Genomic DNA, 27,249 nt, shown 5'->3' with positions numbered 1-27,249 from the left:
AATAAATAAATATGTATGGAAATGTATTGCTGCCACACCAGAAAGATAAAGACGGATCACTATCATGTTATAGCGTGAAAGGTTTCACATTGTAATGTGAAATGTTTCATGTTATGTTGTGAACATTCTCTTGTTTATAATGTGAAATTTTACACGTTACAACATGTGATAACTGTATTTCACACTATAACTTGAAACAGAATTATCATGTCAAACATGAAATAAAGTTATCATGTAATAACGTGAGACAAAATGACCATATTACAACGTGTAATTTTTCCCATTTTTATTTCTCTGGTGTGGCAGCAATATGCTTCCATAAAATAAAAATTTGTACCAATTTTCTTTTTAAAAGTAAAAGGAAAATAACTTTGGGAGCTGGATGGATAAAGTCAAGCACTGTAAAAAGTCACTGTTACAAATTAGTTGTTGCTGGACAAAGACAGGGATTTAGCGATATAACGTTGAGCAATGTTATTTCTCTTAGCACTTTAAGCATTCATTATACAGCTATTTGTGGTTTCAGGTGGCTGACCAAGTTGGTTGTGTTGCTTTGCAGTGCAGACATATGCCTTATGTACTCTTGTTCTTGCATAATATCTTACATAAAATACTTCCAAAAAAGTGGTGATGATCTGTTTCAAGGGACTAGCTCTTCACCCACTACCCCAGACATTTGATTTTGTTTTGCTTTTCTGTTCTACTCTGAATGTTGCTACAGGGTGCATATGAAGTGGCATTACAACTTGATTTGATAAGCAGTAGAGTTTTCCTTGAGAGGAGCATGCATTTTAAATCAATATTACACAATCATGTTCATTTAATAGTGTGCAGCCAAAATCATTATTGCAATCAGTATTTGATCAATATCATAATCTGTACCCCACCGATTAGAACAGAATTTGTCTACTTGATGATGTTAAGTTGGCTAGGAATTACTTTATGAGGAACTTAATGGCATTACAAACCGCCATGCCCCCCTTTGTATATTCAGGGTGAAAGGCCAATGCAGTCCATGGTTTTAATCTGAATAATCTTGCCAAGCACGACTCACTGAAACTCCATGTCTCCATTCTACCCCAGGATGCAGGTAAAATTATGCTTCACAGACAGGAGCAGCTTAGCTCAACACCTGGTCCAACATGTGGACTGCCCATAGTGTTTGTGAGACATAATAAAATCAAAAGAAAATATTTATTATTTTGAAAATCTAGCATTTATATTGTCAAAAGGGGAAAATGACATTTTCCATAATGTGCACCATACCTGAAAAAAATCATTGCAAACATATTAAGGTATAAATGCACAATATACTGTATAGTAGCACATAGAGTTTGGCAGACATAAAATGCATGTGACTATTCTCAGCCAATGTATGCATGGTCCAGTGCTATAGCTTTTGGCACAAACACCAGCAGAGGAAACATGTCAGACGCAACAACAGAGGAAGAAATTGATTTCTCCTAGTGAACTATTTATACAATGAAGTAAAGAAGCACACCATCTTAAAAACAACACCAAAGACCCCCAGTAACTCCAGCTCAATCAAATTCCTGCCTGATGAATCTTTACTGCAGTTGCAAAATGTTCACATTGCATCACCATGACACTGGGACTGGATTACAGGGAAAGGATTGTCATAGATATACAATTGCACACAGACACTGAATAGCTGTTATTCTAATTTGTCAATTAATATTTCTCTATACAAGCCAAAAGAGGCACAGTTTTTCAGTGCATGAAAAAAAACTTCATCTCTGAGACCATAAATGAGAGGACTCAAACATCTTGGTGCAAAATAAAACATTATGTAGTTAAAGTACCTGACATTTTCAAATAAACTGAAATTAACCTGAAGTACAGCAGCCTCTATGAAGGGGGTCCACAGCTGGATAAGACAAAGCAGCAGTTGAAAACCATGAAGAATCACTGTTCTGAGCCCTTTCTTTTGACTTTTTATCCTCTCCTGATGCAGCTTTGGCCACTTTCATATTTTCACATAGCAGAAAACAATGATGATGCACAAAATCAAAAACTGGAATTGATATAAAGCTGATCTAAGATGATCCTGCCATGTGTGAAATATAAACATCTCAACTGAACATATTTGATATTTTTTGTAGAAGCTAAGAGATGCTGATACAAAGAAAGTGGAGAATAACAATGCAGGGCACAGAGCTGAGGCCATGAATGATGAGGATACAATGCATAGTGCTGCGTGTGGAGCAGAGCTCTCCATGACGCAGGGGCATACAAATGGCCACATAGCGCTCCAGGGTCATTGCTGTCAGAGTAACTGGTGTGACTGTAGCATAAAGAAGTAACACAACAGAGATAATAATACATAACCAAACTTGAATAGTTAAACGAAATATTGTCAAGATGAGCAGGATATCAGACATGAATAACAACAAGCTATCTGACAGTAATGTAACAGCAAATAAGATGTAGCGAGCACTTGTGTGGAAGCACTCCCTTTTAAAAAATGTCATGATGAGCACCAAGTTGATGCAGAGAAAAATCATCACCAAGATTTGCACAATAATGAGCTTGACTTTTCGTGGCAAGAAATCAGCCAATGAGTTGTTGGCAGCCATATATCTTGATATTTGTTTCTATGCAAATACACACGTGCTTTAGGCACTGCCAAAAAAAAGGTCAAGTAACATGTCTGTCACTATTAACTCAGAATATTTTTACACAATGATTAAAGTTAAGTTCCTCTGAATTGCTCAAATACTGTTATATGCAGCAGTTTACCAAACCCTCCGTGCTGTTCCAAAGATTCCTGCAGCACTCTGAGTAGCCTTTGAGAGAGGACTGCACTTGATAAAGAGTGGAACATCCAAAAATAACACCAAATGAAACCGCTCACCTGAGTACTGTCATCACCACATAGCTCAACCCCCTCAATGGCTGATGTCATCTAATCAGAGGCCTGAGCCACCTCCGCTTGTTCTTTTCGACAGGAAGGAGCTCTGATCCCCTTACCATGTCTCAAAGGCTGAGCCCAGCCTCCCTTCAGAGAGAGCTAATTTTGGTCACTCTTATCCACAGTGTCATTATTTTGGCCTCTACCTAAAGCTCATGTCTGCTGAGGCTGCACCAATCCACATGTTGATTTTATGTTCCATTTTACGCCCACTATTTAACTAGAACTACTTCTTCACTCAGGGAAGCAACTCAACATCTTCCAGTTGAGAACCATGCATGGTCTTTATACTACATCATCTAATTTCCCCCTTTGCTGTCATCATAATTACTATGGCTAATAGTGGTAACCTAACAATAAAATGTAAGGATGGGTTCAGTCATGTTAAAAACCTGAAATTTGCAAATAACCTGAAATTGATCCTAAGTACAGCAGCTTCTATAAATGGGCACCACTCGCCACTGTTCTGATCCCTCTCCATGATGACTTTTGAGGGGGCTTTCACATCAGGGACCCCGTCCTGGATCCATGTAAGCTTGACCATAAAGTTTGATTTGTAAGAACACTGTGTACCATACCCCAGCACAGATCAATGAACCATGCATTAGAAAAGGTGGTTTTGAGTGTAGCAAATATGTATAAATAATTCAGGGAATTATACAAGCACTTGTTGTAGGGACATTGTGTGGAGGGGCACCGCTTTCTTTTTATAAAAAAATATTCATAATGAATGTTATAATAGTAATTTTAATATTAACATGAATAATAAATTCAGTCAGTCTAATATGGAGCTTATTTCAGCATCAACCCAGTCATGAGCTGGTAATGAAGTGTTTAGCCTACTTGAGCTGTCTTCTTAGCTGGAGACACATGGCTTATTGCTGTGGAAATCCAGAGCGATGATCTGGGTCAGCCATGTTTGGAGTCTGGAAACTTAACAGCAGTCTTTGTGTGGATGTTATCTCAGATGCTGCCGTTGCTAAGTGACTATTCCACCAGCATGTCTTAGCAGTTCAGCCTCTTGACATCAAAAACTGTCCTTTGTCACTCCTTTTGAGGTCTTAGCAAGGCAGCCTGCGTGGTTGTCATGCCAGAATAAGTGCACTAATTAGTGTGCATAGCTTTTGCTGAATACTTCACAAAAACATGTTATTGCTTAGCTTGTAGTATCAAAGAAATCACATAATCAAGTGCTCGGCGATTGGCTGCTTAAGCTCACAGCAAAACACAACCAAAGGCAAGAATTTCAGATGCCTGATGGTTTCATTCCTGGGTAATGGTGTCACATGTGAAGGTGGAGTAAAGTGATCTCTTCCAATCGGGAATCGTTCCTGTTGTGGTCACTAGATAGCAGTATAGTTCCATGATGGATATTTCAACTGAATCTGACGTCAACGTTTCAGCCCTACAATGTTGTAGTAATTTCAGACTTTCACGGACATTTACTGCAATAATTTGGTTTAGGTAATGGTTGGACTATTTCATATGATTTCAGACATTTAGAAAAATAATAATAATAATAATAATACATTTTATTTATAAGCGCCTTTCACTCAAGGACACTGTACAACAGACAATAATCAATAAAACTGTACAATATACAATAATCAATAAAGCTGTACAGTATACAATAATCAATAAATAATCAATAAAGCAACAATGGTTAGAATCAAAAAAAAAGTAGGGCGGTGAAGTTTCAGTCAGATGGTTAAAGTGAGTAGGCAATGTGAGGAGTGAGGGAGGGGCGGAGTCGATTAATGTTGTGTAGATGGAAGTATGCAGACCCGGTGATGGTGGGAAAGTGGAGTTTGGCTTGCTAGAGAGGTAGAGCTGGGTGTTATCCATGAAGCAGTGGAAATGGACGTTAAATTTACAGAAGAGAAGGTAAGTGATAAAGAGAAGGGGCCCCAGGACAGAGCCCTGGGGCACCTGTAGTGACTGGGGAGGGGTCCGATTTGAAGGATTTTAGTTGTATGAACTGAGTGTGGCCTGCAATCTGTCAGGAGGTCACTGGTGATTTTAATGAGGGTGGTTTCTGTACTATGTTGGGAGTAGAAGCCAGACTGGAAAGGTTCCTAGAGGCTATTTGGAGTTAAATGCAGGTGAAGTTGGGAGGCAACTATTTTTTCAAGAATTTTGGAGATGAAAAGTAAGTTTGAGATGGGGCGAAGGTTATTATAGTTGTTGGGATCTGAGCCAGGTTTTTTGAGTACTGGGGTGACGACTGCAGTTTTGAGTAGTGCGGGAACATTTCCAGTGGTGAGTGAAGAGTGAATGATAGTAGACAAAAGGGGAAGAAGGGAGGAAAGGCAGGATTTGACCAAGGTTGTGGGGAGGGGATCAAGCTGGCATGTGGAGGGCTTGAATTTGCAGATGAGGTCCGAGATTACAGAGGCATCTGGGAGTTGAAAACAAGAGAAGGGTTGGGAGTGTGGGAGAAATTCAGGTGGGGAAGGTGGCAGAGAGTCTGAGTGTAGGTGCTGGTGAATATTGCGGATTTTTCATTAAAGAACATCATTATGGAATTACAGGTGTCAGTTGAGTACAGATGGGGGGGGGAGTCAGGAGGATGGAGAATTTTGTTGAGCAGTGCAAACAGTGACTTGGTGTTTCCTTCATTAGAGCTGATAAGACCATTTTAGACCATTTTAGAGTAGAAGTTTGATTTGGTTTTAGCAACTGTGTCCTTGTATTGTGTATGGGTTTTCTGCATTTCTTTGTGAACAGTAAGACCAGTCTTTTTATGGAGCCACTCAAGTTGTCGACCTTTCGCTTTCATTGTCCAGAGTTCAGGAGTATACCAGGGAGCAGTTGATGTGAAGGAAACATACCTTGTTTTCACTGGGGTGAGAGAGTTGAGGATACTGTTAAATTGTTAAATTGTAGTGAGTTATGAGGTCATCAGGGGTGGAAAGATAGTCCGGGATTGGGATATTGTCGATATTGGAGCAGAGAGTATCTATGTTAATGTCCTTCAAATTCTGAAATGAAATGAGGCGTGGTGATTTGATTGCTGCGAGGCAGAGTGCGACATTGAATGAAAGGAAGAAATGGTCAGTTACATGAAGTTCGGCAGATGTGAGGTTGAAGGGGGTGAGACCAGAGCAACAGATTAAGTCCAGAGTATGTCCTTTTGAGTGTGTCTGGAAGTCTACAAATTGATGGAATCCAAAGCTGTCCAGAGATGATATAAAGTCTCTGGAGAGAGGCAGATTACTATTGTCCATTTTTATTTTGAAATCCCCCAGTAATATTACGTTTGGTGAGAGAGTGGACAGATGAGTGAGTAGAGTGGCAAAATCATTTAAAAAGTCACTGTGAGGCTTAGGGGGGTGGTAGACTGTAGCAACGATGGTGGAAGTGGGACCAGGCAGCTTAAACACAGTACATTCAAATGAGTTGAAGCCAGGCACAGGTACTGGTAAAACTTTCCACTTACCACGGTAAATTATCACGAGACCTCCACCCCGACCGTTGCCACGGGGATGGCAGATGTGAACAAAGCCCGGAGGAGTGGATTCATTTAATTGAGAAAAGTCATTTGGCTGTTGCCAAGTTTAAGTCAGACAGAGGAAATCAAGCTTATGGTCAGTGAGGAGATCCTGGATGAGATGTCCCTTGCTCGTGAGTGAGCAGATGTTAAGCAGACCAAAGTTGACAGCGGTGGTGTCACGTTTGGTAGAGACATTCGCTGATTTGGCTAAGATGGATAATGCTCGGTGGTCAACAGCCCAGCCAGTGTTTCTGTGAGGGCAACGAGAGGTGAACCAGAAGGATTTTATTGTTTTGGCGTTGTCATGATGAAAATTCCTGTGGGACCCACGAGGGATATCTCCGACGAGGGAGGACAGCAATGTCCGGGTGATGATGCAACACTGGCGGTGGCGGTACAGGCAGGTGATGGCGGAGCCAGAGAAGCTCAGTGGCTGTGTACCTAAAATGCCCAGCCACAGGGTGATGGCAGAACCACAGGAAGATCCAGATGAGTGCAGACCAGGTATAAAACTTGCTGGTCCACATAATGCCTACAGCTGTACGGTGGAACAGTAAGAGCCAGGTGGACAGCTAGGTGCAGTGTTCCAGCAGGTAGGCTAATGTTGGCCTGCTCACACACAAAAACGATCATACGATCGTTACTTGTGCAAAGAAAACTGGGTTCTTTGATTCAAACAGGATGCAATTACACCGTCCATACAGGCAATAAAACCATAAAACAGGCGAAGTTGAAAAGTAGATTACCGGCGAGCAGTGGCAGCAAGTCGAGCCAGCAGTCACTCACTTCCAGTAGCTAAATGTTTTTTGATTTTTTTTTCTTTTTTTTTAATAGGGATAGGGAAATAGGGAGATGCTGGATCCTAGTTGAATGGAATGTGACATGACTTTCAACAAGGGATGTGGTTAATATCTTGCAAAGAAAGATAAACAGGGGGAAAACCCTAATCAGGATCTGTAAGTTTCTAACAGTCCAATCAGCACAGTTCTTTTTATGTTACTTCTCCTGATAACAGTATATATAGATTAGGTCTTATTGGATAAACCATATTTTCCTTCTAACAATTTTGGGTGTTTATTCCTACAGTCAGTATGAACTTGTGTCCATTAGAGTTGATTTTCTGAGCTGGCAATTTGACTTTTGACTTGTTTGTACCCTCCTTAACGTGCTAATGGATGGACTGGTTTCATTTCATGTTTTCATAAGGGGAAATGTATCAAGTTTTCCATTTGTATAATGTGCACAGTACTTTAACTTAAAAACCCTTAGCACTGCAAATCTGTACATCAATATGCTTTACTCAATATGATAAATATAGTAATGATAGTAGATTGTGACAAAAATGGAACTATCTATTTATTTAGCTTTTTTTTTCCTCAGTCAGTGTATGCATGTCCAGTGCGTGACCTTCTGACAGAAACACTGACAGAATTTGAGATAGGAAAGAAAACATAACAGACCCGTCAAAAGTGGAAAAATATTAGACAGTATCTGATCACTCAAAACTATTTATACCATGAAGCAAAGAAGCATGCTGCCTTAGAGATAAAAATGCCAACGACCCTCAACAGCTCCGGCTTAATCAATTTCCAAATTCCTGCTTGAAGATGTTTGGCTACTGTGTACACAAAGTTCAAAAACAAGTACACTACTGGTCAAAAGTTTTAGAACACCCCAATTTTTCCATTTTTTTTTTATTGAAATTCAAGCAGCTGAAGCCCAGTGAATAGCTTGAAATGGTACAAAGGTAAGTGCTGCACTGCCAGAGGTAAAAAAAAAAAAAAGTAAGGTAAGGTTACCCAACTGAAAAATAGTGTACATTTCAGAATTATACAAAAAGGCTTTTTTCAGGGAACAAGAAATGGGTTAACAACTAATAGCTGTTCTGCAGGAATGGAGGTTGATCAAGCCTTGAAAGTTGGTGCTACCAATTCCTACAGGTGTCCCAGATTTTCTTGATTACTTACAACCCCCTCTTGTCTGCATAAAAGTAGTGTTGGAAAAACACTGGTACCATACCCTTGTGAGCATTAATTGAACAGTATTGTACTGCAGAAGGTATTGTGTTGCTATAAAAACAATGTATAAAAACTTTATGACTGAATGCTGCCAACTCACTGAATATCATTACAATTTTATGTAGGACCTGATACATATCCATCAGCACCGCCACTGTGGTTTTGTGGAAAAACACAGAGAGGCCTGCTGGCTCATTGTTGTGAGCATCAGTCAATAAAGCCCAGTGCAACATCCACACTTGTCATAGATAAACAACTACACAGAGACAGTGAATAACTGTGATTCTAATTTGTCAAATAATATTTCTTTTATGCAAACCAAAAGAGGCATAGTGTTTCATTGCATGAAAAAAGACTTCATCTCTGAGTCCATAAATGAGAGGACTCAGACATCTTGGAGCAAGATAAAACAGTATAAAGTTAATGTACCTGACAATTTCGTATAAACTAACATTAATCTGAAGTAATGAAGATTCTACTAAGGGGCACCACATCTGAATGAGACAGAGCAGCAGCTGAAAACAATGAAGAAGCACTGTTCTGAGCCCTTTCTTTGTTGACTTTTTATCCTCTCCTGATGCAGCTTTGGCCACTTTCATTATTTTAACATAGCAGAAAATAACAATGATGCACATGATCAAAAACTGGACTTGATATATTCCTGCCCTAAAATTATGCTGCCAAGCATCAACAAAAATGAACTCTACTAAACATATCTGATATTGCTTGTAGAAGCTAAGGGATGCTGATACAAAGATGGTGGAGAGAATAAGAATACAAGGCACAGAGCTGAGGCCATGAATAATGAGGATACAATGCATAGTGCTGCGTGTGGAGCAGAGCTCTCCATGACGCAGGGGCATACAAATGGCCACATAGCGTTCCAGGGTCATTACTGTCAGAGTAACTGGTGTGACTGTAAGATACAGAATTACTACAACAGAGATAATGATGCACAACCAGACTTGAATGGGAAAGCGAAAATGGAGCAAGATGAGCTGGATATTAGATAAGAATAATAAAAAACTATCTGACAGTAATGTAATAGCAAATAAGATGTAGCGTGCAGTCGTGTAGAAATACTCCTTCTTAAAAAAGGTTATGATCAGCAAAAGGTTGGTGGAAATAAAAAAGACCAGCAGGACCTGCAGAATAGTGAACCTGACATGTATGTACCACAAATCATCACCAGTCACTGAGTTGTTAGCAGCCATATATCTTGATCCCTGTTTACTAAGCAAATACACAAGTGTTTGAGGCACTGCCAGAGATAAAAAATCCAGCAAATTATCATTATATAGAGTGTTAGAAAATCAGGTGCTTTTTACAAGATGATCAAAGTTCCTATGAATTGCTCATGTACTGTTAAATACAGCAGTTTACCAAACCCTCCATGCTGTTCCAGAGAGTCATGTCTCCTGCAGAACTCTGTGCAGCCCTCTGAGAGAGGACTGTGCATGATGACTTTAAAGACTAGAAGATCCAAAAATAACACCAAATGAAACTTTGATCACCTGAGTACTGTCATCACCACACAGCTTGTCCTCAATGGCTGATGTCATCTAATCAGAGGCCCGAGCCACCTCTTGCTCTTTTCGACAGGAAGGAGCTCTGAACCCCTTACCATGTCTCAAAGGCTGAGCTCAGCCTCCCTACAGAGGAAACTCATGTCACTTGTACCCACAATGTCATTCTTTTGGCCTCTACCTAAAGCTCATGTGGATAGGTGAAGGTCTGAACATGGAAAAAAAAAAGCTTCAACTTCAGGCTTAACTCTTTACCACAACAATGATCACTTTGCTTCACCAATTCATGTGTTGATCTTATACTCAGACCATGAAATCTTTGAACTCCTTTACACACACACACACACACACACACACAAAGGAGCAACAACTCACTTTCACAGAAGAGTCCACCATTTTACAGCTGAGAGCCATGACTTCAGACTTCCTTATTCTCATCCTGGCCTCTTCGCATTGGGCCTGCCACAGTGCATGCTGAAGGCCACAGAACCTCCAACATGGTTCTGGGGAGACACACACACACACACACACACACACACACCCTGCTGAAGAGGACTTTTTAAAGGTAGATAACACCAGTTTAAACTGTGTTTGCCAAAGTATCGTCATCTCCACTTAACCACTTGAGTCACGTTGGTGATTGTACAGCAAGGTAAATGGACTGCTTAACAGTCACTAACAGGCACCGCAGCTGGATGTGACAGAGCAGCAGCAGGAAAGCAAGGAGAACCACTGTTCTGACTACTTTCTTTGTTGACTTTTTATTCTCTCCTGATGCAGCTTTGGCCACTTTCATTATTTCAGTGATGTAGCTCTGTTTTCTTCCATTGGTTTAAAATGGGGGAATGTCATTATGCCAAACACCACTGAGAAGTAAAACTAAAACTGATTCATGTTTGACAAAACATTACTGACAGATAGGACTAACAGTAATTTACAACACCTTGTTCAATCTGGAGAACAACTAATAAAGTTGCTTTGTATGCTTGTAATGTGCATTTTGTGTAAACCCTGGCCACATAGTCAAAAATGTCAATTACTGATTCAGAACGGCCCTGAATACATTAAATCTTTCATTGGACAACAATCAAAATAGCATATGGGGCAGCAAAGATGTTGACAGATATCATTACCCCAAATAAATAACGATGTAATAAAGCACAATGATTAGTATTAGTAGTGAGTTTGCATTTATATTATGTACACCGTACTTCAATTTAAAAATCCTCAGTTTTGCAAACCTATTAACCACTGATATGCTTTACACCAGTGTTTCCCAACCAGTGTGCCGCGACACATAAGTGTGCCGTGAGAAATCATCAGGTGTGCCATGGAAGATTATCCAATTTCACCTGACTGATACTCTAAGTGAGTGGCATGTAGTGACAGGCAGAACAATTACATGCTCTTCCACTAGAGGCAGTATCGCGCTAAATACGAAAGTATATAGTCATGCTGTGAGTGAGACAACGCCGCGGCTGTGCCGTGGCTCAAAAAGGTTGGGAAACACTGCTTTACACAATATATATATACATGTACTAATGATGGTATATAAAGTTTGGGAGACTTAAAATGCATGCATCTATTTATTTTCTTTTTCATCTTGGCCAATGTATGCATGGTCCAGGGCTTGAGCTTCTGACTGACAGAATTTTAGAGAGCAGAGGAAAAGTGTCAGAACTGTAAGCAGAGGAAAAACATTACACAGCATCTAATTGCTCAAAACTAACTATTTAAAACTAACTATTTATACCTAATGTTTGACTGCTGTGTGCACAGACAAAGCTCAAAAACAAGTACCTGTGTTACTAAATTATCCAGTTAATCAGTCTTATCAGCAAATTTGACTCTAACAACATGAACATAGTGATGCATATTAAGGATTTAATAACATGGTGCATTTTACATCTCAAAGCAAAACTGTGCTGCACAATATATAGAAACTTATGACTGACAGCTGCCAACTCAGTGAATGCCAAGTCACTGAATATCATTACAATATTATATAGGACCTGATACATATCCATCTGCACCGCCACTGTGGTTTTGTGGGAAAACACAGAGAGGCCTGCTGGCTCATTGTTGTGAGCATCAGTCAATAAAGCCCAGTGCAACATCCACACTTGTCATAGATAAACAACTACACAGAGACAGAGAATAACTGTGATTCTAATTTGTCAAATAATATCTCTTTTATGCAAACCAAAAGAGGCATAGTGTTTCAGTGCACGAAAAAAGACTTCATCTCTGAGTCCATAAATGAGAGGACTCAGACATCTTGGAGCAAGATAAAACAGTATAAAGTTAATGTACCTGACAATTACGTATAAAGTAACATTAATCTGAAGTAATGAAGATTCTATTAAGGGGCACCACATCTGAATGAGACAGAGCAGCAGCTGAAAACCATGAAGAAGCACTGTTCTGAGCCCTTTCTTTGTTGACTTTTTATCCTCTCCTGATGCAGCTTTGGCCACTTTCATTATTTTAACATAGGAGAAAATAACAATGATGCACATGATCAAAAACTGGACTTGATATAAACCAGCCCTAAAATAATGCTGCCAAACATGAATTAAAATTAACTCCACTAAACATATTTGATATTGCTTGTAGAAGCTAAGGGACGCTGATACAAAGATGGTGGAGAGAATAAGAATACAAGGCACAGAGCTGAGGCCATGAATGATGAGGATACAATGCATAGTGCTGCGTGTGGTGCACAGCTCTCCATGACGCAGGGGCATACAAATGGCCACATAGCGCTCCAGGGTCATTACTGTCAGAGTAACTGGTGTGACTGTAAGATACAGAATTACTACAACAGAGATAATGATACATAACCAGACTTGAATGGGAAAGCGAAAATGGAGCAAGATGAGCTGGATATTAGATAAGAATAATATAAAACTATCTGACAATAATGCAACAGCAAATAAGATGTAGCGTGCAGTCGTGTAGAAATACTCCTTCTTAAAAAAGGTTATGATCAGCAAAAGGTTGGTGGAAATAAAAAAGACCAGCAGGACCTGCAGAATAGTGAACCTGACATGTATGTACCACAAATCATCACCAGTCACTGAGTTGTTAGCAGCCATATATCTTGATCCCTGTTTACTAAGCAAATACACAAGTGTTTGAGGCACTGCCAGAGATAAAAAATCTAGCAAATTATCATTATGTAGAGTGTTAGAAAATCAGGTGCTTTTTACAAGATGATCAAAGTTACTATGAATTGCTCATGTACTGTTAAATACAGCAGTTTACCAAACCCTCCATGCTGTTCCAGAGAGTCATGTCTCCTGCAGAACTCTGTGCAGCCCTCTGAGAGAGGACTGTGCATGATGACTTTAAAGACTAGAAGATCCAAAAATAACACCAAATGAAACTTTGATCACCTGAGTACTGTCATCACCACACAGCTTGTCCTCAATGGCTGATGTCATCTAATCAGAGGCCCGAGCCACCTCTACTTGCTCTTTTCGACAGAAAGGAGCTCTGAACCCCTTACCATGTCTCAAAGGCTGAGCTCAGCCTCCCTACAGAGGAAACTCATGTCACTTGTACCCACAATGTCATTCTTTTGGCCTCTACCTAAAGCTCATGTGGATAGGTGAAGGTCTGAACATGGGAAAAAAAAAAGCTTCACCTTGAGGCTTAACTCTTTACCACAACAATGATCACTTTGCTTCACCAATTCATGTGTTGATCTTATACTCAGACAATGACATCTTTGAACTCCTGTACCATCTGAAGTGGTCTCGTTCATTGGCACACACACACACACACAGAACCTCCAACATGGTTCTGGGGAGACACACACACACCCACACACACCCTGCTGAAGAGGACTTTTTAAAGGTAGATAACACCAGTTTAAACTGTGTTTGCCAAAGTATCGTCATCTCCGCTTAACCACTTGAGTCACGTTGGTGATTGTACAGCAAGGTAAATGGACTGCTTAACAGTCACTAACAGGCACCGCAGCTGGATGTGACAGAGCAGCAGCAGGAAAGCATGGAGAACCACTGTTCTGACTACTTTCTTTGTTGACTTTTTATTCTCTCCTGATGCAGCTTTGGCCACTTTCATTATTTCAGTGATGTAGCTCTGTTTTCTTCCATTGGTTTAAAATGGGGGAATGTCATTATGCCAAACACCACTGAGAAGTAAAACTAAAACTGATTCATGTTTGACAAAACATTACTGACAGATAGGACTAACAGTAATTTACAACACCTTGTTCAATCTGGAGAACAACTAATAAAGTTGCTTTGTATGCTTGTAATGTGCATTTTGTGTAAACCCTGGCCACATAGTCAAAAATGTCAATTACTGATTCAGAACGGCCCTGAATACATTAAATCTTTCATTGGACAACAATCAAAATAGCATATGGGGCAGCAAAGATGTTGACAGATATCATTACCCCAAATAAATAACGATGTAATAAAGCACAATGATTAGTATTAGTAGTGAGTTTGCATTTATATTATGTACACCGTACTTCAATTTAAAAATCCTCAGTTTTGCAAACCTATTAACCACTGATATGCTTTACACCAGTGTTTCCCAACCAGTGTGCCGCGACACATAAGTGTGCCGTGAGAAATCATCAGGTGTGCCATGGAAGATTATCCAATTTCACCTGACTGATACTCTAAGTGAGTGGCATGTAGTGACAGGCAGAACAATTACATGCTCTTCCACTAGAGGCAGTATCGCGCTAAATACGAAAGTATATAGTCATGCTGTGAGTGAGACAACGCCGCGGCTGTGCCGTGGCTCAAAAAGGTTGGGAAACACTGCTTTACACAATATATATATACATGTACTAATGATGGTATATAAAGTTTGGGAGACTTAAAATGCATGCATCTATTTATTTTCTTTTTCATCTTGGCCAATGTATGCATGGTCCAGGGCTTGAGCTTCTGACTGACAGAATTTTAGAGAGCAGAGGAAAAGTGTCAGAACTGTAAGCAGAGGAAAAACATTACACAGCATCTAATTGCTCAAAACTAACTATTTAAAACTAACTATTTATACCTAATGTTTGACTGCTGTGTGCACAGACAAAGCTCAAAAACAAGTACCTGTGTTACTAAATTATCCAGTTAATCAGTCTTATCAGCAAATTTGACTCTAACAACATGAACATAGTGATGCATATTAAGGATTTAATAACATGGTGCATTTTACATCTCAAAGCAAAACTGTGCTGCACAATATATAGAAACTTATGACTGACAGCTGCCAACTCAGTGAATGCCAAGTCACTGAATATCATTACAATATTATATAGGACCTGATACATATCCATCTGCACCGCCACTGTGGTTTTGTGGGAAAACACAGAGAGGCCTGCTGGCTCATTGTTGTGAGCATCAGTCAATAAAGCCCAGTGCAACATCCACACTTGTCATAGATAAACAACTACACAGAGACAGAGAATAACTGTGATTCTAATTTGTCAAATAATATCTCTTTTATGCAAACCAAAAGAGGCATAGTGTTTCAGTGCACGAAAAAAGACTTCATCTCTGAGTCCATAAATGAGAGGACTCAGACATCTTGGAGCAAGATAAAACAGTATAAAGTTAATGTACCTGACAATTACGTATAAAGTAACATTAATCTGAAGTAATGAAGATTCTATTAAGGGGCACCACATCTGAATGAGACAGAGCAGCAGCTGAAAACCATGAAGAAGCACTGTTCTGAGCCCTTTCTTTGTTGACTTTTTATCCTCTCCTGATGCAGCTTTGGCCACTTTCATTATTTTAACATAGGAGAAAATAACAATGATGCACATGATCAAAAACTGGACTTGATATAAACCAGCCCTAAAATAATGCTGCCAAACATGAATTAAAATTAACTCCACTAAACATATTTGATATTGCTTGTAGAAGCTAAGGGACGCTGATACAAAGATGGTGGAGAGAATAAGAATACAAGGCACAGAGCTGAGGCCATGAATGATGAGGATACAATGCATAGTGCTGCGTGTGGTGCACAGCTCTCCATGACGCAGGGGCATACAAATGGCCACATAGCGCTCCAGGGTCATTACTGTCAGAGTAACTGGTGTGACTGTAAGATACAGAATTACTACAACAGAGATAATGATACATAACCAGACTTGAATGGGAAAGCGAAAATGGAGCAAGATGAGCTGGATATTAGATAAGAATAATATAAAACTATCTGACAATAATGCAACAGCAAATAAGATGTAGCGTGCAGTCGTGTAGAAATACTCCTTCTTAAAAAAGGTTATGATCAGCAAAAGGTTGGTGGAAATAAAAAAGACCAGCAGGACCTGCAGAATAGTGAACCTGACATGTATGTACCACAAATCATCACCAGTCACTGAGTTGTTAGCAGCCATATATCTTGATCCCTGTTTACTAAGCAAATACACAAGTGTTTGAGGCACTGCCAGAGATAAAAAATCTAGCAAATTATCATTATGTAGAGTGTTAGAAAATCAGGTGCTTTTTACAAGATGATCAAAGTTACTATGAATTGCTCATGTACTGTTAAATACAGCAGTTTACCAAACCCTCCATGCTGTTCCAGAGAGTCATGTCTCCTGCAGAACTCTGTGCAGCCCTCTGAGAGAGGACTGTGCATGATGACTTTAAAGACTAGAAGATCCAAAAATAACACCAAATGAAACTTTGATCACCTGAGTACTGTCATCACCACACAGCTTGTCCTCAATGGCTGATGTCATCTAATCAGAGGCCCGAGCCACCTCTACTTGCTCTTTTCGACAGAAAGGAGCTCTGAACCCCTTACCATGTCTCAAAGGCTGAGCTCAGCCTCCCTACAGAGGAAACTCATGTCACTTGTACCCACAATGTCATTCTTTTGGCCTCTACCTAAAGCTCATGTGGATAGGTGAAGGTCTGAACATGGGAAAAAAAAAAGCTTCACCTTGAGGCTTAACTCTTTACCACAACAATGATCACTTTGCTTCACCAATTCATGTGTTGATCTTATACTCAGACAATGACATCTTTGAACTCCTGTACCATCTGAAGTGGTCTCGTTCATTGGCACACACACACACACACAGAACCTCCAACATGGTTCTGGGGAGACACACACACACCCACACACACCCTGCTGAAGAGGACTTTTTAAAGGTAGATAACACCAGTTTAAACTGTGTTTGCCAAAGTATCGTCATCTCCGCTTAACCACTTGAGTCACGTTGGTGATTGTACAGCAAGGTAAATGGACTGCTTAACAGTCACTAACAGGCACCGCAGCTGGATGTGACAGAGCAGCAGCAGGAAAGCATGGAGAACCACTGTTCTGACTACTTTCTTTGTTGACTTTTTATTCTCTCCTGATGCAGCTTTGGCCACTCTCATTATTTTCACAGCAGAAAACAACGATGATGCACATAATCAAAAACTGGAATTGATACACGGCTGATCTAAGATGATCCTGCCATGTGTGAAATATAAACATCTCAACTGAACATATCTGATATTGTTTGTAGAAGCTAAGAGATGCTGATACAAAGAAGGCGGAGAGAATAACAATGCAGGGCACAGAGCTGAGGCCATGAATAATGAGGATACAATGCATAGTGCTGCGTGTGGAGCAGAGCTCTCCATGACGCAGGGGCATACAAATGGCCACATAGCGTTCCAGGGTCATTACTGTCAGAGTAACTGGTGTGACTGTAACATAAAGAAGTAGCACAGCACAGATAATGACACATAACCAAACTTGAATAGTTAAATGAAAAATGGCCCAGATGACCAGGATATCAGACATGAATAACAAGAAGCTATCTGACAGTAATGTAAGAGCAAATAAGATGTAGCGAGCACTTGTGTGAAAGCACTCCTTTTTAAAAAAAGTCATGATGAGCAACAAGTTGATGCAGAGAAAAATCATCACCAGGATCTGCGTAATAATGAGCTTGACCTTTCGTGGCAAGAAATCACCAGCCAATGAGTTGTTGGCAGCCATATATCTTGATATTTGATTTCTAAGCAAGCACACACGTGTGAGGCACTGCCAAAAATTCAGTTCAGCCTCAATATGTGTCTGTGTCTGTCAATTGAAAATCAGATTTTTTCTTCACAATGATTAAAGTTAAGTTCCTCTGAGTAGCTCATGTACTGTTAAATACAGCAGTTTACCGAACCCTACATTCTGTTCCAGAGAGTAATGTCTCCTGCTGAGCTCTGTGCAGCCTTCTGAGAGAGGACTGTGCATGATGACTTTAAAGACAACATCCAGAAATAACACCAAATGAAACAGCTCACCTGGGTACTGTCATCATCACATAGCTCGTCCCCCTCAATGGCTGATGTCATCTAATCAGAGGCCCAAACAACCTCCACTGGTTCCTTTACACAGGAAGGAGCTCTGAGCCCCTTGCCCTGTCTCCAAGGCTGAGCCCGGCCACCCTACACTTATACCCATAATGTCATTCGTTTGGCCTTTACCTAAAGCTCATGAGAATTATTGCACCAATCTGCATGTTGATCTTACTCTCCATTTTACCCTAAATCTTGAACTAGAACTCCTTGAACTTCTTCACGCAGGGAAACATCTCACCATTTTCCAGTTCAGAACCATAGACTCAGACTTTGATTCTTTTCCTGGCCGCTTCACTCACGGCTGCAAACTACCGCAGTGCATGCTGAAAGTCACTGTCTGATGAAGTCAGTAGAACCACGTCAACCACAGTTCTGTGGTCCCCAGACCAGACACTTCTCCCTCAAGCAGTGCATTTAGAGCATTTTCGTGAAAATCACACACACAATCCGTGACAAGTGACGATCTTGGCAGACCCCACTGAAGATTGATTAGCTGCCAAGGATAAGGACACAGCTCTAACTTGGGTTGTATATGGACTGTATAACTTGTAGCAACCCTCTTATCAACATACATCTTTGATCAAGAGTAAAAATTACATCTATAATCTACAGTCCACCATTTTCCAGCTGAGAGCCATGGCCTCAGACTTAGAGGTGCTGATTCTTATTCCACCTGCTTCATACTTGGCTGCAAACAACCCCAGTGCCCCCATTTGAGACCACTGGTGTAAAATACCTGTGTTTTGATGTTTCACCCAATCACTCAGCACCAGCAGAAAAGCATGGAGAACCACTGTTCTCTCCTTATGCAACTTTGGCCACTTTCATTATTTCACTGATGTAGCTCTGTTTTCTTCCATTGGTTTAAAATGGGGGAATATCATTATGCCAAACAGATAGGACTAATAGTAACTTCCAACACCCTGTTCAATCTGGAGAACAACTAATAAAGTAATATACCATAGAGGGTATTTGCTTTGTATGATTGAAATGTGTTGACAGATGTTGTTGCCTCAAATAAATAATGATGGAATAAAGCAAAACGATTAGTATTAGTATTGAGTTTCCAATTATATAATGTACACCGTACTTCAACTTAAAAATCCTAAATTAAAATATATATACATGCACTAATGGCGGTATATAAAGTTTGGGAGACTTAAAATGCAAGTATCTATTTTCTTTTTCATCTTGGCCAATGTATGTATGGTCCAGTGCTTGAGCTTCTGACTGACAGAATTTTAGAGGAAAAATGTGAGAACTGTAAGCAGAGGAAAAACATTACACAGCATCTAATTGCTCAAAACTAACTATTTATACCATGAAGCAAAGAAGCGTGCTGTCTTAATAATATTAAAGCCAATGACCCCCAGTAACTCAGCTTAATCAAATTCCTGCTTGAACATGGCTCAATGCAGTGTACACAAAGTAACAAAAAAGTACCTGTATAACTAAATTATTCAGTTTATGAGTGCCATTTGCAAATTGGGCAATATGTGTGTGTGTGTGGTTGGTGACCCCTGTTTTACACAATATATATACATGTACTAATGATGGTATATAAAGTTTGGGAGACTTAAAATGCATGCATCTATTTATTTTCTTTTTCATCTTGGCCAATGTATGCATGGTCCAGGGCTTGAGCTTCTGACTGACAGAATTTTAGAGAGCAGAGGAAAAGTGTCAGAACTGTAAGCAGAGGAAAAACATTACACAGCATCTAATTGCTCAAAACTAACTATTTAAAACTAATTATTTATACCTAATGTTTGACTGCTGTGTGCACAGACAAAGCTCAAAAACAAGTACCTGTGTTACTAAATTATCCAGTTAATCAGTCTTATCAGCAAATTTGACTCTAACAACACGAACATAGTGATGCATATTAAGGATTTAATAACATGGTGCATTTTACATCTCAAAGCAAAACTGTGCTGCACAATATATAGAAACTTATGACTGACGGCTGCCAACTCAGTGAATGCCAAGTCACTGAATATCATTACAATATTATGTAGGACCTGATACATATCCATCAGCACCGCCACTGTGGTTTTGTGGGAAAACACAGAGAGGCCTGCTGGCTCATTGTTGTGAGCATCAGTCAATAAAGCCCAGTGCAACATCCACACTTGTCATAGATAAACAACTACACAGAGACAGAGAATAACTGTGATTCTAATTTGTCAAATAATATCTCTTTTATGCAAACCAAAAGAGGCATAGTGTTTCAGTGCACGAAAAAAGACTTCATCTCTGAGTCCATAAATGAGAGGACTCAGACATCTTGGAGCAAGATAAAACAGTATAAAGTTAATGTACCTTACAATTTCGTATAAACTAACATTAATCTGAAGTAATGAAGATTCTATGAATGGGCACCACAACTGAATGAGACAGAGCAGCAGTTGAAAACCATGAAGAAGCACTGTTCTGAGCCCTTTCTTTGTTGACTTTTTATCCTCTCCTGATGCAGCTTTGGCCACTTTCATTATTTTAACATAGGAGAAAATAACAATGATGCACATAATCAAAAACTGGACTTGATATAAACCAGCCCTAAAATAATGCTGCCAAACATTAACTAAAATTAACTCCACTAAACATATTTGATATTGCTTGTAGAAGCTAAGGGATGCTGATACAAAGATGGTGGAGAGAATAAGAATACAAGGCACAGAGCTGAGGCCATGAATGATGAGGATACAATGCATAGTATTGCGTGTGGAGCAGAGCTCTCCATGACGCAGGGGCATACAAATGGCCACATAGCGCTCCAGGGTCATTACTGTCAGAGTAACAGGTGTGACTGTAAGATACAGAATTACTACAACAGAGATAATGATACATAACCAGACTTGAATGGGAAAGCGAAAATGGAGCAAGATGAGCTGGATATTAGATGCAAATAATACAAAACTATCTGACAGTAATGCAACAGCAAATAAGATGTAGCGTGCAGTCGTGTAGAAATACTCCTTCTTAAAAAAGGTTATGATCAGCAACAGATTGGTGGAAATAAAAAAGACCAGCAGGACCTGCAAAATAGTGTACCTTAACCGGAACCACACATAATCACCAGTCACTGAGTTGTTAGCAGCCATATATCTTGATCCCTGTTTACTAAGCAAATACACAAGTCTTTGAGGCACTGCCAGAGATAAAAAATCTAGCAAATTATCATTATGTAGAGTGAGAAAATCAGGTGCTTTTTACAAGATGATCAAAGTTTCTATGAATTGCTCATGTACTGTTAAATACAGCAGTTTACCAAACCCTCCATGCTGTTCCAGAGAGTCATGTCTCCTGCAGAACTCTGTGCAGCCCTCTGAGAGAGGACTGTGCATGATGACTTTAAAGACTAGAAGATCCAAAAATAACACCAAATGAAACTTTGATCACCTGAGTACTGTCATCACCACACAGCTTGTCCTCAATGGCTGATGTCATCTAATCAGAGGCCCGAGCCACCTCTACTTGCTCTTTTCGACAGGAAGGAGCTCTGAGCCCCTTACCATGTCTCAAAGGCTGAGCTCAGCCTCCCTACAGAGGAAACTCATGTCACTTGTACCCACAATGTCATTCTTTTGGCCTCTACCTAAAGCTCATGTGGATAGATGAAGGTCTGAACATGGGGAAAAAAAAGCTTCACCTTCAGGCTTAACTCTTTACCACAACAATGATCACTTTGCTTCACCAATTCATGTGTTGATCTTATACTCAGACCATGAAATCTTTGAACTCCTTTACACACACACACACACCCAAAGAAGCAACAACCCACTTTCACAGAAAGTGGGTTGTTGCATTTTACAGCTGAGAGCCATGACTCACATTGGGCCTGCCACAGTGCATGCTGAAGGCCACAGAACCTTCAACATGGTTCTGGGGAGACACACACACACACACCCACCCACCCACCCACCCACACACACACACACACACACACACACCCTGCTGAAGAGGACTTTTTAAAGGTAGATAACACCAGTTTAAACTGTGTTTGCCAAAGTATCGTCATCTCCACTTAACCACTTGAGTCACGTTGGTGATTGTACAGCAAGGTAAATGGACTACTTAACAGTCACTAACAGGCACCACAGCTGGATGTGACAGAGCAGCAGCAGGAAAGCATGGAGAACCACTGTTCTGACTACTTTCTTTGTTGACTTTTTATTCTCTCCTGATGCAGCTTTGGCCACTCTCATTATTTTCACAGCAGAAAACAACGATGATGCACATAATCAAAAACTGGAATTGATACACGGCTGATCTAAGATGATCCTGCCATGTGTGAAATATAAACATCTCAACTGAACATATCTGATATTGTTTGTAGAAGCTAAGAGATGCTGATGCAAAGAAGGTGCAGAGAATAACAATGCAGGGCACAGAGCTGAGGCCATGAATGATGAGGATACAATGCATAGTGCTGCATGTGGCGCAGAGCTCTCCATGACGCAGGGGCATACAAATGGCCACATAGCGCTCCAGGGTCATTACTGTCAGAGTAACTGGTGTGACTCTAACATACAGAAGTATCACAACAGAGATAATAATACATAACCAAATGTAGCAGGATGAGTTTCATCCTTGCTACTAATGTAGGTGAATCTACTGCCTTTCCATTCACTTTCCTTCATCAGCCAATCAGCCGTTGGGGGCACATTACAAAGGGATGTGGTGTCCCACCTGACCCTCTTGCTCTTTGGTCCAGAGACCGCCCACTTCCCGGTCGTCTTGCTTCTGGCTCCTGTTGCCACTGTAGCAGGTAATGTAGCAGTAGCTGTCTTGGTTGTCAATTTATGGCTCTGACTCACTACTGATTGCACCTTATTTTACCATAGCTATTCGTGTTGTGGGCCTCGTGCCGGTGTGGTTGGCTCACAAGCTGCTCTCTTGGCCGTCTTGTTGGGGTTTTCCCACCGCTGTTGCTCTGGTGTGGAGCGCACCTCCCCTTCAGGTGACAAATGGCACCTATCGGTATGTATGCCTTACGGCTTCTAATTATGTCTGCTTTTATCCCTGCCTTTTTTGTATCAATTTAGTTTGGTTTTTTTTTTGTTTTTTTTTGACAGATCCTGAACTCGGGAGCTGTTCAGAGCAGAGAAAAACTGGCAGTGCTTAAGCCTGGCTGCTAACCTGCCTAGTTGGGTGTGCCAGGCCTGGTGCTCGCAACTTTTGAGTGCATGCGGTAGCCCGCACTATAGTTGGACTCATTAGCCCTGTTTTAGCATAGGCTATTTTATAATGTATGAATGAGTGGTTGGGGTTAATTAGGGCACAAGAACTTCATGCGAAGGCTCTATTGTAACCGTAATAATTATTGCGATGCTAAAACCACATTTTTGAAGGCCTAAACATGCTCAAAAACTCACAAAACTTTGCACACGCATCAGACCTGGCGAAAACTGACATCTGAAGGGGTCTCGTTCATTGCCACCATAAAATGGCTCCATAGCGCCTCCTTGAACATACTTAAAACCCCCTTGCCATTGGACTTAGTTTGTCCAAGGTGAACAAAATTCTGAGGCATGATGTAACATGCTGAGACGCACCAAAAAGTCTCTTGACAGCATGGCCTCAAACCTACAGGAAGTTGGCCATTTTAATTTTAATTTGAAAATTTTGCTCATTTTGGCCATTTGTTGGCATTTGGGGATATTGTATTTGATCAAACTCCTCCTACAATTTTTATCATATCAACCTCAAACTTGGTCAGGATACTCTTGAGGCCTTTGTGATTGAAAGTTATTAAAATAATTTGTTGACGTCGAAGAGTGTAGCCGTGGCGGCACCTCAAATTTCAATGCCTCACCATGAAACAGGAAATTGCGTTTAACTTGCTGTAACTCAGCCATACTTTATTCAGTCATCCCCCAATTTCACAGTGATGATGAGGGTCCTGACACGAACACACCCACATGTCAATATTCACAAAAAGTTATAGCGCCACCTATTAGCCACAGGAAATTACATGTTTTAGACTTTGACTTCCTGTTACTAGCAGGTTAATATGATCCACTTCAGACTCAGTCAGGAAAGCTTTAAGCCCTTCATGATGCCTTTTTGTGAAAATTTTGATGTTCCGTTAAAGGGCATGTCTGTGGCGCCGTGGTGAATTTCGATGCTTCGTCATTAACCAGGAAGTTGATGTAACTCATGCATACTTTGTCTGATCTGCCCCAAATTTCACAGGTTTAACAACAGACCTGTCCTGAACACATCTACATTCAAATGTACAGATATTATCATAGCGCCACCTAGTGGAAACAGGAAATTATGTGTTTAGGGTAGGTTGATCTCATTGACCTCAAAAGTGGTTAGATAATCATTAAGATCATAATGGTGCTGAATTGTGAAGACTGTGAGTCTTCATGGGACACCCTTACTGTGTTGCCATGGCAAACTTTGATGCTTCACCATTAAACAGGAAGTTGTAACTTCCGCATGCACTGTCCAATCTGCCCCAAACTTCACGTTTGCTAATGGTCATGGCCTGAATACATCTACATGTCAATATTCAGTATAGTCATAGCGCCACCTATTGACACCAGGAAATGATGTGTTTCATCCAAATGGGTTGATCTGATTCACCTCAAATGTGGTCAGACAAGCATTAAGATCATAATGGTGACTGTGAGTCTTCATGGGAGACCCTTGCTGTGTCGCCATGGTGAATTTCGATGCTTCACCATTAAAAAGGAAGTTGTTGTAACTCCTGCATGCACTGTCCAATCTCCCCCAAACTTCACGTTTGCTTAGTGTCATGGCCTGAACACATCTACATGCCAATATAGAGGCATAGACATGGCGCCATCTATTGACAACAGGAAATGATGTGTGTCATCCAAGTGGGTTGACCTGATTCAACTCAAATGTGGTCAGACAAGCACAAAAGCTTAATCAAAGTCCTGCTTGAAAATGTTTGACTGCTGTGTGCACAGACAAAGTTCAAAAACAAGTACCTGTATTATTAAATTACTGTTCTGAGCCCTTTCTTTGTTGACTTTTTATCCTCTCCTGATGCAGCTTTGGCCACTTTCATTATTTTCACATAACAGAAAACAATGATGATGCACATAATCAAAAACTGGAATTGATATAAAGCTGATATAAGATGATCCTGCCATGTGTGAAATATAAAAATCTCCACTGAACATATCTGATATTTTTGTAGAAGCTAAGAGATGCTGATGCAAAGAAGGTGGAGAGAATAACAATGCAGGGCACAGAGCTGAGGCCATGAATGATGAGGATACAATGCATAGTGCTGCATGTGGAGCAGAGCTCTCCATGACGCAGGGGCATACAAATGGCCACATAGCGTTCCAGGTCATTGCTGTCAAAGTAACTGGTGTGACTGTAGCATAAAGAAGTAGCACAGCACAGATAATAACTCATAACCAAACTTATGTATCAGAAAAGGCTGATTCACTGAGATAGGTTGAACCAAAAAGGCAGGTAACCTTCATAGCTGCTGTGCATACACCTTTGTACTTTTCTGTGTCCACAAGGCACCAAACTTTTGGCCTTTTTGGTTCAACCTGTCTCTGTGAATCAGCCTTTTCTGATATGAACTTCATCAAAAACAAGCACAGAACATGCCTTACTAATGAACATCTGCAAGACTCACTCAGATTTGCAGTGTCAAGTTATACCCCAGATTACAGTACACTGGTGAACAGCATGCAATGCCAGGCTTCCCACTAACAGACATTTACATACAAAGAAAGCGATAACAGATGTTTTCAGCGAAACACCACGGCAAAACTAAACTTGGTGACGAGTATAAAATGTGCTGGGATTTATTTAAAAATGTGAAAATGTTTTTTGTTTGTTTGTTTGTTTACATCTTACACAACTAACAATTTGTACAAACATCGGTCATAGTTCATAATTTGTTAAGAACTGTTATAGAGGTAGTGGTTAGTACAAATGGGACATGATGATTTCCTAAAAAAATGTTACAGAAGTGATCATTTGAAAATGAAACGAAATGCATTGGTATTAATAAGAATTTAAAAAAGTATTGCATGTGTTTCCTCCCACTGTATTATTGTTAATTATTGTGAGAAATCATTAACATTAACATGTGATCTGACAGTGTTCTCACATTCAGTATATGAATATTTATTAATATTTTTAATAATAATGATGATAATATCATCATTAAAGGTAAACCGAGCAACTTTAAGTTATTCCAGAAGTTTCTTTCAAACTGGTAGCCCTTCTTACTACTCAGTACCCTTGAAGTAGCTCTCAGTGTCAAAAAGGTTGGTGACCCCTGTTTTACACAATCTATATACATGTACTAATGATGGTATATAAAGTTTGGGAGACTTAAAATGCATGCATCTATTTATTTTCTTTTTCATCTTGGCCAATGTATGCATGGTCCAGGGCTTGAGCTTCTGACTGACAGAATTTTAGAGAGCAGAGGAAAAGTGTCAGAACTGTAAGCAGAGGAAAAACATTACACAGCATCTAATTGCTCAAAACTAACTATTTAAAACTAACTATTTATACGTAATGTTTGACTGCTGTGTGCACAGACAAAGCTCAAAAACAAGTACCTGTGTTACTAAATTATCCAGTTAATCAGTCTTATCAGCAAATTTGACTCTAACAACACGAACATAGTGATGCATATTAAGGATTTAATAACATGGTGCATTTTACATCTCAAAGCAAAACTGTGCTGCACAATATATAGAAACTTATGACTGACGGCTGCCAACTCAGTGAATGCCAAGTCACTGAATATCATTACAATATTATATAGGAGCTGATACATATCCATCAGCACCGCCACTGTGGTTTTGTGGAAAAACACAGAGAGGCCTGCTGGCTCATTGTTGTGAGCATCAGTCAATAAAGCCCAGTGCAACATCCACACTTGTCATAGAAAAACAACTACAAAGAG

At 40.1% G+C, this 27,249-nt stretch overlaps 5 protein-coding genes across 5 annotated transcripts; all 5 read right to left on the bottom strand.

The window, feature by feature from the left end:
- Positions 1–1,709: 1,709 nt before the first annotated feature.
- On the bottom strand, positions 1,710–2,597 carry LOC127140270 (odorant receptor 131-2-like; the record flags this gene model as incomplete). The annotated part of the gene is made up of 2 exons (XM_051068326.1): positions 2,175–2,597; positions 1,710–1,984 (listed from the first exon to the last, which is right to left on the bottom strand). Coding segments are annotated over exons 1-2 (698 nt in total), but the record flags the coding sequence as incomplete, so codon positions are not given.
- Positions 2,598–8,736: 6,139 nt separating this feature from the next.
- Positions 8,737–9,657, bottom strand: LOC108896696 (odorant receptor 131-2-like). Its single transcript, XM_018695921.1, has one exon. It carries the CDS (start codon positions 9,655–9,657, stop codon positions 8,737–8,739), a length of 921 nt encoding a protein of 306 aa, XP_018551437.1.
- Positions 9,658–12,146: 2,489 nt separating this feature from the next.
- LOC108896695 (odorant receptor 131-2-like) lies at positions 12,147–13,067 on the bottom strand. Its single transcript, XM_018695920.1, has one exon. The coding sequence runs from the start codon at positions 13,065–13,067 to the stop codon at positions 12,147–12,149; it is 921 nt and encodes a 306-aa protein (XP_018551436.1).
- Positions 13,068–15,442: 2,375 nt separating this feature from the next.
- On the bottom strand, positions 15,443–17,649 carry LOC108896694 (odorant receptor 131-2-like). Its single transcript, XM_018695919.1, has 2 exons — positions 17,414–17,649; positions 15,443–15,815 (listed from the first exon to the last, which is right to left on the bottom strand). The coding sequence occupies exons 1-2, from the start codon at positions 17,647–17,649 to the stop codon at positions 15,443–15,445; spliced, it is 609 nt and encodes a 202-aa protein (XP_018551435.1).
- A 2,860-nt stretch (positions 17,650–20,509) lies between these two features.
- LOC108896693 (odorant receptor 131-2-like) lies at positions 20,510–22,823 on the bottom strand. Its single transcript, XM_018695917.1, has 3 exons — positions 22,588–22,823; positions 21,125–21,132; positions 20,510–20,865 (listed from the first exon to the last, which is right to left on the bottom strand). Exons 1-3 carry the CDS (start codon positions 22,821–22,823, stop codon positions 20,510–20,512), a joined length of 600 nt encoding a protein of 199 aa, XP_018551433.1.
- Positions 22,824–27,249: the final 4,426 nt, after the last annotated feature.

This window comes from Lates calcarifer, unplaced genomic scaffold (genome assembly GCF_001640805.2).
Source record: "Lates calcarifer isolate ASB-BC8 unplaced genomic scaffold, TLL_Latcal_v3 _unitig_413_quiver_995, whole genome shotgun sequence".
NCBI lineage: Eukaryota > Metazoa > Chordata > Actinopteri > Centropomidae > Lates > Lates calcarifer.
Note: the sequence above shows the minus strand (reverse complement) of the source record. Positions and strands in the feature narration are given on the sequence as shown.

Bases quoted from the DNA above. Each gene is read 5' to 3' on its own strand.
- LOC108896694 (XM_018695919.1), bottom strand. From the start codon at position 17,649: ATGACCCTGGAACGCTATGTGGCCATTTGTATGCCCCTGCGTCATGGA. The intron at 15,816-17,413 runs GTATCAATTCCA...GCATTATTTTAG, and splicing joins GATCATCTTAGATCAGCCGT to GGCTGGTTTATATCAAGTCC.
- LOC108896695 (XM_018695920.1), bottom strand. From the start codon at position 13,067: ATGGCTGCTAACAACTCAGTGACTGGTGATGATTTGTGGTACATACAT.
- LOC108896693 (XM_018695917.1), bottom strand. From the start codon at position 22,823: ATGACCCTGGAGCGCTATGTGGCCATTTGTATGCCCCTGCGTCATGGA.
- LOC108896696 (XM_018695921.1), bottom strand. From the start codon at position 9,657: ATGGCTGCTAACAACTCAGTGACTGGTGATGATTTGTGGTACATACAT.